Here is a 13,645-nt window from a genome sequence, read left to right on the forward strand (position 1 = left end):
TTGACAATCTTGTGCTAGTCAACCACTGAGACAGGGCTCCGTGTGATTTGTTCCGGGAGGGTTTGCAGGCTGGATCCTCAGGTGAAGGCGGTCCGGGTGACAATGCATGGATCATTGCCCTCAGAGGTTCCAGCAAGTCTGGAGTCTGTGGAAAATTGAATTTGGCTCACACAGGCAAGCAGCCAGGTTCCCGGAATTCCATTTAGGGGATTGCTGGAGAGTGTGCCCTCCCCGGGGTCCCCAGGAGGTCACCAGAGCCAGAAGCAGAGGTCCAGACCAGCGAGGAGGCCTGGCGGACGAGGCACCATAAACACCCACCCCCCAAAAACTACGTTGTCGTCAATCCAGCCGTCAGAGCAGAGCTCCACTCCATGGAGTGATCGTGGTTGAGATGTTTCATTAGAATTTGATCACCAAGCCTGTCTCCAAAGTGGATTTGAACTGCCAAACTTACCATCTGCAGCTGAGACTTGCAGTTTTGCAGACTCAGAAACCCCTGAGGGCAACACAAAGCCCAAAGCCCAGTGCTGTCCAGCAGACTGTGACTCAGCGGCCATCCACCGTCTTTCTGAGGCTGTAAATCTACAGAAGATTGCTCCTCTTTTTCCTGGAGAAGTGTTGTCATTGTCAGGTGCCGTCCAGTTGACTACACCTCAGTACAGAAAGAGTTGGTGAATTAGAACCACTGACCGTCCCCTTCCCTCAACAGCCTGACGTGTTAACGAGCTCCTTGGAAGCAGCATCGCAAATGCGTAAACGCGTGCCCCTGAAGGACTCTCGGTCATTGCTAGCATGTAAAGGAGTTCTGGTTACATACCGGGGGAGGGACTTCGAGAACTTGCTCCACTAATGTCTCTCTTTTCAACCTAAGTGTATTCTTACTGGCTTTTACTGCATTAAAGGAGTGTCTTGTTGGGGAAAATGACCCATTCGAACTAGAACATTGAGAAATGGATCAAGCCATCCCTTTGGGAGGCCTCCCGATGCTCCGGACTGTTTACATTTTGGGATGTAGACAGGAGACCTGCAAACAAAATGGGGAGACCTGCCAACTCTCCACCCCTAGGCATCTCCACCGCCCAGAGGACAGCAGCAACAACTCCTGGATCACTGGGACTTGGTGGCGTAGCGTGGTGGGAGGTGGGCTCCTAACTAAAAGGTCAGTGGTTCAAACCCACCAGCCCCTTCCTGGAGAAAGATGGTTGTCTCCTTCAGCTAAGAGTTACAGCCGTGAGCTCCCAGTGCAGAGTCACAGAGCCAACTGGACAGCGGTGGTCTGGGTTTGGGGCTGGGTCTCCATTCATCAGTCTCTCTTTGTTCGTCGCATCAGGAAACGTTTGCTATTTTCATCTTCGGAGCTGAGTTTGCTTTGAGGATCTGGGCTGCGGGATGCTGCTGCCGGTACAAAGGCTGGAGGGGACGGCTCAAGTTCGCCAGGAAGCCCCTGTGCATGCTGGGTGAGCTGGGCCTGAGGGCCCTGGGGGTCCTGGTGCCTACCCACCCCCACATACACACTCCTTGGTGGCCTTATTATTGGGGGGAATTTATGTCACATTTTAGGAACAGCCTGGCCATCCTGGTCTTGTCCTGGGAAGGGGCCACAGTGTCCTGCTGCTGCACCCCTCCATGGCTGACCATGGTTATGGGGTGGGGGCAGACCTGACATTGAGGTGTCTGGGTATGGAAAATTCCCAGTCACATGACAGTCACATATACATCTCTGGACTGACTGGAGTGGGGCTCTTGCTGGTGTAGGACCGTGTTATGCCCATTTTACAGACATGAACATTGAGACTCAACAGAGCTGAATTATTTTCCAGAGTCACACAGCCGTGAGCTGCCGGTGACTCGCAGGCCTGATGAAGCCAGCTTGTGCCCACCCCTAGTGTCTAAGTGCGTCTGGCACACGTCACTGAGGCCCTCGTCAAGCTCAGGCATGCTCCTGGCTAGTGTCCCGAGTGCTGACCGCTCCCTGTGGGTGCTTTCAGGGCCCACACACAAACCCCGTGCCCAGGAGCTGGGTTCAGCCCACAGCAGCCCATGGGAAGGGGCAGAACTGTCAGCGAGGGTCCTGAGTGTGGATCCTCACACAGCTGACTGCCACGTCCTTCTTCCGTGGCCAAGGGCTTGACCACTGGACCACTGGCACCTCTCCCTTTAAGGGAGGCCCACGTGGAAGCAGGTTGAGCCTCAGGACTTTTCTCCACACCTGGGCCCATGGACAGTGAACCACAAGCGTCACGCTGAGGGCCTGAGTGACCACTTCTGGCCATGTGGCTGTGGCCACCATCTCATGCCCTGTCAGGGGAGCACCTGTCAGTACAGAGGACAGCACCAGGCGGCCGCACTCCTCTCAACCTCACTGTCCCCTCCCCGGTGCCCTCTGTCTTTCCCAGACATCTTCGTCCTGATTGCCTCGGTGCCCGTGGTGGCCGTGGGGAACCAGGGAAACGTCCTGGCCACCTCCCTGCGGAGCCTCCGCTTCCTGCAGATCCTGCGGATGCTGCGTATGGACCGGCGTGGCGGCACCTGGAAGCTCCTGGGCTCGGCCATCTGTGCCCACAGCAAAGTAAGTGCCTGCCCAGGGTCAGGGACTCCCTCTCCAGGGAGTCCACCAGGGATGGCAGTGAGGAGGAGGAGAAGGAGGGAACACAGGAGGAGGGGTGTATGCCAGCGTGCAGGCCTGGGGTCTCCACCCCCCACCTCTCCCCTCCTGCCAGTGGCCACGTCACTCAATCCTCTGACCCTCAGTTGCCTCATCTCTCTAATGGAATAATAACATGTACCTCTGGACAGTTAAGAGAGTAAATGAGCTCATGGAAGGTGGCCTGGGACAGGAGGGCAATGTGTGAGCATTGGTCAGCATCCAAATACCACCCGTGAGACATTGGGGGTATATTTTTTTCCTTTCTCTCTTTGGAACTCTTTGCATCTTGATTTCTTCCTTTATGCAAATGAAGCTCTGGTGGCTAGGTGGTAAGGAATTTCACTACCAACACAAAAGTACACCGTTCAAATCCACATGCTGCTCTGTAGGAGAAAGGTGGGCAGTTTCCTCCCAGGTGATTTACTGCCTCTGAAAAGCCACAGGAGGGTCAGCCGTGGGTCCGTTCTGACTTGAACAGTACCCAACAACAAGAAGCTGTTCTTACTCTAGGGAACTCTGGCGACCTAGTGGGTAAGGGATTGCACTGCTAGCCCCAAAGGCTTGTTGCTGCTTGAGACAAAAATGGACAGTTTTCTCCTTTGAAATATATATCCTCTGAAAGGCTGCTGGAGGCTGAGCTATGCGGTGGGTCTGACTCAAGGACACGGAATGACAATACTTATTATTAGTATCTTTTAATTCATACAGAACCGTTTAACATATACAGTATCTATCTGCCTGTAGTCACTGGAGGCGTGGCACGTTTCAGGAACTCTCTAAGCCTGTCCTTCTGTTTTCAAAATGGGGAAACTCAGGCTAGGGTGTTGCTGACTCCACAGGGTCACCCAGGCCTGGGTCCTGCCCACAGTGCTGTGCACTCTGGTACACAGGCTGCCCCTTTAACGTCCCGTTAGCCTCTGGGTCCTTGCTCTGCCCCATCCTACAAAGATCACCGTCTCGTGTGTCCTGAGCACTGTCCGAAGGCTGGTGGTCAGCAGCTCTCCTGGACGCCTCTGGACCTGCGAAAAGCAAAAACTTACCTCTCCTGCTAGAACTCCATGCCTGTGGTGTCTGCCACCACGTAACAAGAGAGCGATGGAGAGAATAGCAGTGTTAGCCAGCCTGTTGGACGGTGGCTGGACATGGAGCTCAGGGAGGCTGAGGGACCTGTTCAGGGCTGCGGAGCAGGGAAAGGAGGCGCCTGGCTGCACCCACAAGTGCCTGCTGACCACCACCTGTGCCATCCACTTAAACATGTCCACGGCCCACTGGCCCCATGACACTCACTGACCACCACTTCTGGTATCCACTCAAGCATTTCCACGTCCCACTGGCCCCATGATGCCCACTGACCTTCACCTCTGCCATCCACTCATATGTCCATGTCCCACTGGCCCCATGACATCCACTGACCACCACCTCCAGCATCCACTCAAACATGTCCACGTCCCGCTGGCCCCGTGACACCCACTGACCACCACCTCTGCCATCCACTCAAGCATGTCCATGTCCTGCTGGCCCCGTGACACCCACTGACCACCACCTCTGGCATCCACTCAAGCGTGTCCACATCCCACAGCCCTACGACCACCCCCTCCCTTGTCTACTCCACTTTGTCCATGTCCCGCCAGACCTGTGTCCACCCACTGACCCCTGCCTCCCTGTCCACTCTGTGTTTCAGGAGCTCATCACCGCCTGGTACATCGGGTTCCTCACACTCATCCTTTCTTCGTTCCTCGTCTACCTGGTGGAGAAGGACGTGCCCGAGGTGGATGCCCAGGGGGAGGAGATGAAGGAGGAGTTTGAGACCTATGCAGACGCCCTGTGGTGGGGTCTGGTGAGTCACCAGCTGCAGGTCTCCCCTGTGGGTGGACGGACATGTGGGTGGACGGTCGTGTGGGTGGACGGTCATGTGGGTGGACAGTCGTGTGGGTGCACAGTCGTGTGGGTAGATGAACATGTGGGTGGACGGTCGTGTGGGTGCACGGTCGTGTGGGTGCACGGTCATGTGGGTGGACACTTGGGGCAGAGAGACGGCGGGAGTGGCCCAGTCACCCTCCCTGGGGTGGCTGCACTCTTCACACGGCTGACCTGTCCTCTCCGCAGATCACACTGGCCACCATTGGCTACGGCGACAAGACGCCCAAAACGTGGGAGGGCCGCCTGATCGCAGCCACCTTCTCCTTGATCGGCGTTTCCTTTTTCGCCCTCCCAGCGGTAAGTGCCTTTCATGTTCTCCTCGGAGTTAGATGAAGTCTTCCTCCCAGCTCAGCTTTCCTGCCTCACCGCCCACCCCTGGTCCATCTGTTCACACCCTGCAGTCCAGTTCTTCCACACAGGTGCCATTTTGCCTGGCCTGAGAGGCTCTCCTTGCCAGGTGTGAGCCCATCTCTGCCTGGCCAGCGTCTTCACCCCCACAACCTCCTTTCAGCGTTGACCCTCCTTAGATGACACGGTTCCTCCCCTCCTCTGGGCATGAAAGGGATCCAGTACTTGACAGCTGACCATGAGTTCAGTGGTTGGAACCAGGAGCTGCTCTGTGGAAGGCCCAGAGATCTGATCCCAGAAGGATTTCAGCCCAGGGAATTATGGGACACTCTGTCTGTGAGGTCGCTATGTGTCAGGATCAATTGGGCATCACAAAACAACCATCTCCGAGTCACCTCCAAGCCCACTAAAACGCTTGTAGTGTCGTGCTGGGTGGCACGTTTTCACATCTTCCTCACGAGATGGTGTGATCTTTCTGGTCCCAGGGTTTTGCACATAGTAGGCCCTTCATATGCATGATCTCCCCTCTTTGCCCTATGTTTTAACAGTTTAGGTAAAAATACGTATTTCCCTAAAGAGTTGTCTCTGTGCACAGAAGTAGCTTTTCCAAAGCCCAGGGCCCAGAAGTGTAATAATAATGATTATCAGTGTCATTTGCTGACCTCACCGCACGCTGGCATCAGACCAAACGCTCTACAAAGACCATTGCGTTCCATCCACCCATCAACACGATGAGTTCAGTGATGTATTTATCTCCATTTTCCAGACGAGGAAACCAGAGGATTAACTGGGTTACTGGACTTCCCCCCAGCGTGCCTGTGGGGCTGGGAAATGCAGCATTCATCCCCATTGTGCTGGTTTCTAACGTTCTCTTCATCTCCGAGGGAGAAAACAGTCTTCCAGGAGGGCAGTCGCTGTGTTGTCCCTCCATCTCCCGTCCGGAGGATGCTCTTTCTCCATGGGCTACCCTACTGTGTTCCTTTTTAATAAGCTTTTTAGTTTGGGGCGTCTGACTTTCTGAGAGTCAGTTTCCATCCTCGTCATGTAGGGGTTGTAGACATGCTAACCACTTTCTGAGTTCTTATAAGGTGAAGAGCATGCACTTCTCCCCCTTTAATCCCCATGCAGGTAAGACCTAGAAGTCAAAACACGTCACGGTTCTAGAAAACTCCAACTGGAGCAAATCTCGAGTGACCTCATGTTTGGGAAATCATTTTAAAAGCTTCATCATTTTAAAGTGCTCATCTCCCGGGTGTCTACTTGGTGCCGTAGCTTTTGTTGGGCACTTTAATCGTAATAAGCTCGTGGCAAAGGGGAATGTAATGAGAAGAGACTTGCCCAGAGTCTTCTAGCTGACCAGTGGCAGAGACAGGATTAGGACCTGGACTTCCTGACTTAAAGTCTTATTCCATGTAACCGGCTTTTTTCTCCTCCAGGAGAAACAAGGGTCTCCTGGGAGCTGGAGTGGGAAAGGTCATGTGACCTGACTAAACAGGGTCACCACCAGAGCCTCCTGGGAGCTGGGATTAGGAAGGCCATGTGACCTGACTGGGCTCACTTCTCCCAACAGGGCATCCTGGGGTCCGGGCTGGCCCTCAAGGTGCAGGAACAGCACCGCCAGAAGCACTTTGAGAAAAGGAGGAAGCCAGCCGCTGAGCTCATTCAGGTCTGTGTGTGCAGGCTCCGCACTGCTGACTGGACTGATGTGTATTCAGACACTTGATCAGAGGCAGACGTGCCCATTCTAGAACCTGAGTGCAATAGTGCGTACCCAGACATGGCAGAGCATACCCACCAGAAAACTGAGTGTATCCACCGAGTGTGTCCGTGTGTCCAGACAGGAACAGGCATGCTCCTGAAAGACCCCTGAGTGTGTCCGTGTGTCCGTGTGTCCAGACAGGAACAGGCATGCTCCTGAAAGACCCCTGAGTGTGTCCGTGTGTCCAGACAGGAACAGGCATGCTCCTGAAAGACCCCCGAGTGTATCCGTGTGTCCAGACAGAAAAGGTGTGCTCCTGAAAGACCCCCGAGTGTATCCGTGTGTCCAGACAGAAAAGGTGTGCTCCTGAAAGACCCCGAGTGTGTCCGGGTGTCCAGACAGGAACAGGTGTGCTCCTGAAAGACCCCTGCGTATGTCCATTTGTCCTGACAGTAACAGACATGCTCCTGAAAGACCCCCAAGTGTATCTGTGTGTCCAGACTGGAACAGGCATGCTCCTGAAAGACCCCTGAGTGTGTCCGTGCCAGGGCGGGAGTGGGCCTCCATGTGAATTTAGGGGAACTCAAGCTCTCCGGCTGTGTCCGTGTGTCCTCTGGTGCAGGCAGGCCGGCTAGTCCGTGACCCCCAAGTGCGTCCATGCAGCCCCTGGCTGGAGCGGGTGTGCTCAGCACACTTCCCGACGTGGTGATCTGTATGACTTGTCCACATGTGCACGTCAAGTGACAGCCTCACCCAGGACAGTCCCGCTGAAGTTCTAATCCAATCAAGAGTTATCCACAGGACACAGAAAATGCCAGCACATCAACTTTTCCTGGTGACATTGGCTTGGGGGGTTTAGCCTGAACTTGGGGCCATCCTAGGCTTCCTTCTATAGTTTCACCCCACTCTTAACTTTGGGACCCAAAAAGGAGAGGCAGCCCCCTGTGTGAATGCTTACTTGATCATCTTCAAGAGAATGATGTCATCATTGTCCCCAATCTGCGAGAGGTAGTGAACCTGGAAATCAAGAGAGAAGAAAAAAGCAAACACCTTCTGTACCCACGACACTGAACCATCCACCTGTCTGTCCTGCACAAGAGACACCTCAAATCAGTGGATTTCAGATGTCCAGCATCTCCCCATGCCTCAAGTGACTCCATCTTTCAGGGCTGGGGTCCCAAGCATGTGTGCAATGTAAGGGGATTCCTCTGTGAGTCTTTATCTGGTGGGACCCTAACATGGTCATTTCTAGGGAAGTCCCAGCGTCACAGAATCAGCGAGTGCCATGTTCCCCTCAGTCTCTCATTGTACTTCCATGTGTTCAGGATGTTGTTATCAAAATCTCACCTCCTGGGCTCTTACACCTAGAAGGGACACACAAAAAAGTGTGTTTGTCTTCCTACCCCTTTGACTGAGATGCTAGAACCTTCTAGAATCTAGTTCCTCCTCTTTTCAGGCATTTTACCTCCATCCAATACCTTCCTCCCTCTCACTTCCCAGTTCTTCCCTAGTTATAACCCAGGAACATGGACCCCAGCTGATGAGGTCAAGCAAGGAAGCCTTCCTTTCCAAATCAGCTGTCCAAAGCCTCCGCCCTCCGCCCTTCCGGAGTTTGGCTCAGTGCATATCCTGACTCGTAGGGACCTAGGGTCTTCGTGTTGTGGGGTCCACTGGCAAAGTGTGAGGTGACGCTGGGTCTCCTGCCCCTTTTTCCCCAGGCCGCCTGGAGGTACTATGCTACCAACCCCAACAGGATCGACCTTGTGGCGACCTGGCGTTTTTATGAGTCCGTCGTCTCCTTTCCATTCTTCAGGTAAGCGGCATCTCACCTGAAGGCCCAGCCATGTGCAGTGTCCCGCTCACGGGCCTGGTTTCTGTCTGTGGCCTTCTTCATTTCCTGGGGGACATCCCTCAGGGCAGTGGGCCCCAGCCTGGACTGCACATTGAAGTCACCTGGAGGGCTTAAAACTACTGATACCCAGGTCACATCCCCAAACTAAAATTAATATCAATCAATCTACCACCATCAAATCAACTCTTAGTCATAGCAACACAGGACTGCCCCTTAGGGTCCCAGGACAGACAAGGACTGCCCGTTATGGTCCCAGGACAAAGTAGGATTGCCTCGTAGGGTCCCAGGACAGAGGAAGACTGCCCTTTAGGGGCCCCGGATTCTGTCTCCTGGAAGCAGATTCCCACAGCTTTCTGTCGTGCAGCGGCTGGTGGACTGACTGCCGAGCTTTCTGTTCACACTGAGCTGCCCAGTCATGTGCTCCACCGTTGGCCGCAGCCTCCACCCTCAGATCATGGTGGTCTCAGAAAAGAAAAGGGTGGTGAAATGCGGAAACACTCCTCTCATGGCCCTCATCGTGTTGTTTTATGTTCTCAGAGGGGAGAAGGAGCATTAAAAACACCAAACCAAGCCGAGCCTGGCTTCCCAGCTATGAGTACAAATTAAAAGAGAGGGGAGAAATCACCCATCCACTGTGTCTCACGTTCATAGTCCATGTAATCCTCCCCAGCACCCTGTGAGATAAACCAGAGAGTCTCCACCACTGTCAATGTTCTAATCGATGGGAGTGCTGTGAATATGCAAGTTCTGAACCCGGGACCAGGCGAAAGTACCCTAAAGGAGAGAGGATCGCTGGCAGGGCCACACCGGGTCAGGGCCCCTGGTGACGCACGCAGGGTCAGGGCTCATGATGACTCACGCAGGGTCAGGGCCCCTGGTGCTCACACAGGGCCACGCAGGGTCAGAGCCTGCTCAGGGTCACCCCTCTTCTCTCACAGATGATGGAATGGAAGTACGGGGACCTTCTGCATTTTGGCCAGTGTCAGCCACCTCTAGATGGTTCCAAAGACCATGTTTCACTGTTTCAGCTTCTCAAACAGTCTTCTCCTCTCTGGATTTTCAATACCATTATCCTGAAACCATACTTTGAAGTTTGTGAGTAGAATACTAGACTCAGCATGCTAGAGTTGGAAGGAAAAGAAGAAAGTTGGATAATGAATAAGGACAAAAGAATTGACATCTTTGAGTGGTGGTGCTAGAGAAGAGTCCTGAGTATCTCATGAACCTTCCAGGAGGACAAACCAGTAAATCTTGGGAAAGGTTCCCCTTGGAGGCAAGATGGTGAAACTCAGTCTCACATACTTGGGGCATGCTGCTGGGAAGGGCCAGTCCTTGTAAAAGGACATCGTGTTTGGAGAGGCAGAGAATCAACAGAAGGAGGGGTAAACCTTCGATGAGGTGGGCTGACACAGTGACAGTAATGATGGGCTCCCGTGTGTCAGAGACGATGAGGATGGCACAGCATAGGGCAGGGCTCAGATCAGTCCCTAGAGTCACAGTGAGTCATAGTTAACTTGACGGCACTTAACAACAATGACAGCCTCAGTCTTGGACCAAGGGCTGAGAGCTGGCCTGAACCACGTGTCTGCCTCGTCACTGTGGCTTCCCGAGGACACAGCACGTCCCCTTGTCATGAGAGGACCTGTGGCCAGTCTCCACACTCTGCATCAGTCCTCTCTCCAGCCCATCACCAGATGGTGGTAAAGGTTTAAGGAGCTCATAGAGGGTCTTCCCTTCTCACGCCATCCCTCCACCCTCCCAAGCATGATGTCCCTCTCCAAGGACCTGTCCCTCCTTACAACATGTCCAAAGTATGTCAGACGAAGCCCCAGAATCCTTGCCTCCAAGGAGTAGCCTGGTTTAACCCTCTCTAGGATGAATCTGTTTGTTTTCTTGGCAGTCCATGGTACATTCAATACTCTTCTCCAGCACCACAGCTCAAAGGCATCAATTCTCCTTCTATCCTCCCTAGTCATTGTCCAACTCTCTGATGCATAACAAGTGATTGCAAAGACCATAGCCTGTATCAAATGCACCTTAGTCTCCAGAGTGACACCATTGCTCTTCAGTAGCCTGGAGAGGACCTACTTTTCCTCTTGAAGGGGGTCTTCCTCTTTTTCCCTGAATCTCTGTTTTACCAACTGGCTACCTTTCCCCAAGGACTGGCTGGTCCCTCCTGATAACATGTGAAAAGTAGATCACATTAAGTCTCACCATCCCAGAATCTAAAGAACATTCTGGCAAAGCAGTAAAAAACAAGAGTGGAGGAGGAGAAAAACTTGGAGGAGTGATGCTTTATGGAAGCGCTTAGGAAATGGAGAAGAATCAAGCATTACTAATTGGACAATAGCATTTTCATTTCCTGACTTTTGTTTTCTTACTTGCTCAGATTCTCTTGCTCAGAAGATAACCTATATGAATTCTTTGAATTCCAGAAGTCTGTTCTTTCTCTAATTGCTTAGGTCGCTGATAGCATAAAACGGAGTCTTCCTAGAATGGGCAGGTAGCTTCCCCTTAAGAAAGAACAGAGTGACCTTGAACTAAAAAATAAGAACATGTACAGCTGAGTTGAATCAGAACCAAGCTAGCTTTCATCTGCTGTGCGTCCAGAGGTCTTGGCAATGGGCCGGTTCTTTTGAGTTGATGGATTATAAATAAGGCATTGTCCTGGCTGTCAGGGACGTACGTGGAGCTGTGCATGGTGCTGCAGACAGCTTCTGTGATGCAGGGACGGATTCTGAACTAAGAGAGAACAGTCCTTGCTTCCTTTTTGTTGTTTTTTTCAAGGACAAAAGTATAGTCCCTGGAGAAATTCTCTTAGCAACCGTTCTGAAGGAAGGCAGTCCTTTGGGAAGAGATTGCCCCTGAATTTCAGCCCACTCTGTTTTCTCCTGTCAGAGAAGTGGCTAGAAATACAGTGGTGTGTCTCTATTGGCTTTGTAGATTTTTGCTTTACTTTTTCACTTACAAAAATAGCAATATTGGGATATAATCCATATACAATGAATTTTACCTATTAAAAGTGTATAATTCAGGGTTTTTTCCCCTCAAATTGAACCCCACTTACTACTGTCCAATTCCAAAACATTTTGCCACCCCAAAAAGAAATCCTGCCCCATGAGCAGTTGTCCTCAACCATTTCTTTCCCCAGTTTCTGCCAACCAAGACTGGATTATTTAAAAAAAAAAACAACAAAAACCAAAAACCAAGAAATGATCACATTCTGGACATTTTTTGACAATTATACAACACCCCTCACCTAGCCCCTTGAATTACTTTTGTGTTATATGTGGAGATACATTATTTGCAGAGGAAAACTTACAATAACATCTTGTCTGCCTATTATAAAGGAAGGGAGCTCTGGTGGTCTAGTGGTAAAGAGTTGCACTGGCAACTGAAAGGTACACTGTTCGAATCCACCAGCTCTTTTGCAGGAGAAAGATAGGCAGCCTCCTCCCATGAGATTAACTGCCTCTGAAAACCCACCGGAGGGTCAGTTACGGGTCTGTTCCTTTCAACATCAACAACAGTTACAAATGAGAACCAGCTACGTGGTCTCTTGTGCGAACCTTCTTTCAGTCAGCGTGATTTCAGAGTTCATCTATGTCAACGTGCACCATAGTGTTATTCACTTTCATGCTCACATCCTGTTCCTTTATGTGGATAGAGCACATTTTGTTGGGTTCTCTTGACTCTCTTGACCATTTTGAATGATGCTCTTGTAAGGACGTTGTTAGAAGTACATGGATTGTCTGGGTATATAGGTCAACTCAACTCATTGCCATGAAGTCAAAACCGACTCATAGCTGGCCCCCCGTTGGGTTTAAAAGCTGCGTGTCTCGCAGGAATAGATTGGCCATCTTTCTCCTGAGGAGCCTATGGTGTGTCTGAACTGCCAGAGAGGCACAGCGTTTAGGTTGGCAGCAAAACTCAATATTGACTACTCCCCTAGGGCTCCCTAGATGTATAGATAAAACCTGTGTGTGTGTGTGTGTGTCTACAAAAGAGGTGTATGAGGTGGAAACCCGTCAGAGAAGAACTGACTGGTGTTGATGAGGTTGGATTATGAATAGAGTGACATAGAAATGGTAAGCAGACTATCAAAGGGGGAAGCTGGTGGGATCTGAAAAACAGCGCAGCCTTGGTGAGTTCCAGCTCTCACAGGTTTCCCTGTATGGAACTGCTGGGTCCTCTGATAACCATCTAACTCTCTAAAGAACTACCAGACTGTGATCCTCTCAGAGGTTTTGAAGGATGACATGGTATAATCCTCCACCAACACGGGTGCCATCCCAGAATGTCTCTTCCTTCTCTAAGTGATACCTCCTCTCATTCCTCCTACTCTGGACCTCAGCGGTGGGCAAGTATTGAGCCCTCACCGTGTGGTGGAGGCTGAGTCCTGACGGGCTACTAATTCTAAGACAGATCTGGGGCAGAAATACTGGAGTAAGAGATGAACAGATAAACTCAGCCTAACCTGAAAATTTGATTGGAACCTCAAATAGGTAGCCCTACAGATAAAACTTAGAAAATGAATAAGGCTAAAAGTTAAGAGGATGTGAAGCTCTTACTGATGAAGGTCAAAGCGACAGCCACCAGTGTAGATTTCACCTCAGTGTAAAGAAAATACAAACCATCAAGTTATAGCATTGCATGGGACAAATCTACTGCAAAAGACCTCTTTAAAGTACTAAAGAATGAGGTCACGTTGACACCTCAGGTACACATGTCCAAAGCTGTGGTATTTTTTTTTTTCACTCACTTCATTTGTCTGTGAAAGGTGGACAGTGAATAAGGAAAGTTGAAGAATTGATGCCTTTGATCTATGGTGATGATGAAGAATTTTGAATACACGTGGACGGCCAGCAAGTCTGCCTTAGAGGAGGTCCAGGCAGGACGCTCCTTAGAAGAAAGGCTCCGTCTTGGGTGCTTCGTTCACATTATGAGGGGTCCTAGGCCCAGCGCAGTGCATGATGCTTGTAAAGCTGAGGGTCAGCGTAGAAGAGAAGGATCTTCAGGAAGTTGATTCTGACTCCTAACGGCCCTGCATTAGGGTTCTTTATGGGGAAACACTGCCGGTCTGTCTCCTGAAGATTGACTGGAGATTCAAACCACCGTCTTTTTGGTTAGTAGCACAGAGTCTAATAGCACTTATCTCATAGGGTCATTGTGAGGATTA

At 51.3% G+C, this 13,645-nt stretch overlaps 1 protein-coding gene across 1 annotated transcript in view; it reads left to right on the top strand.

The window, feature by feature from the left end:
* The window catches only part of KCNQ3 (potassium voltage-gated channel, KQT-like subfamily, member 3), a 107,631-nt gene that overhangs the window by 76,642 nt on the left and 17,344 nt on the right, over nucleotides 1–13,645 (top strand). The window contains exons 3-8 of the mRNA XM_006879455.1: nucleotides 1,331–1,457; nucleotides 2,397–2,569; nucleotides 4,329–4,484; nucleotides 4,754–4,864; nucleotides 6,486–6,581; nucleotides 8,333–8,427. Coding sequence (XP_006879517.1) covers nucleotides 1,331–1,457; nucleotides 2,397–2,569; nucleotides 4,329–4,484; nucleotides 4,754–4,864; nucleotides 6,486–6,581; nucleotides 8,333–8,427 — 758 coding nt within the window. The remainder of the gene's footprint in view (nucleotides 1–1,330; nucleotides 1,458–2,396; nucleotides 2,570–4,328; nucleotides 4,485–4,753; nucleotides 4,865–6,485; nucleotides 6,582–8,332; nucleotides 8,428–13,645) is intronic.

This window comes from Elephantulus edwardii, unplaced genomic scaffold, assembly GCF_000299155.1.
Source record: "Elephantulus edwardii isolate Elephantulus edwardi_28Jun2011 unplaced genomic scaffold, EleEdw1.0 scaffold00003, whole genome shotgun sequence".
Lineage (NCBI taxonomy): Eukaryota > Metazoa > Chordata > Mammalia > Macroscelidea > Macroscelididae > Elephantulus > Elephantulus edwardii.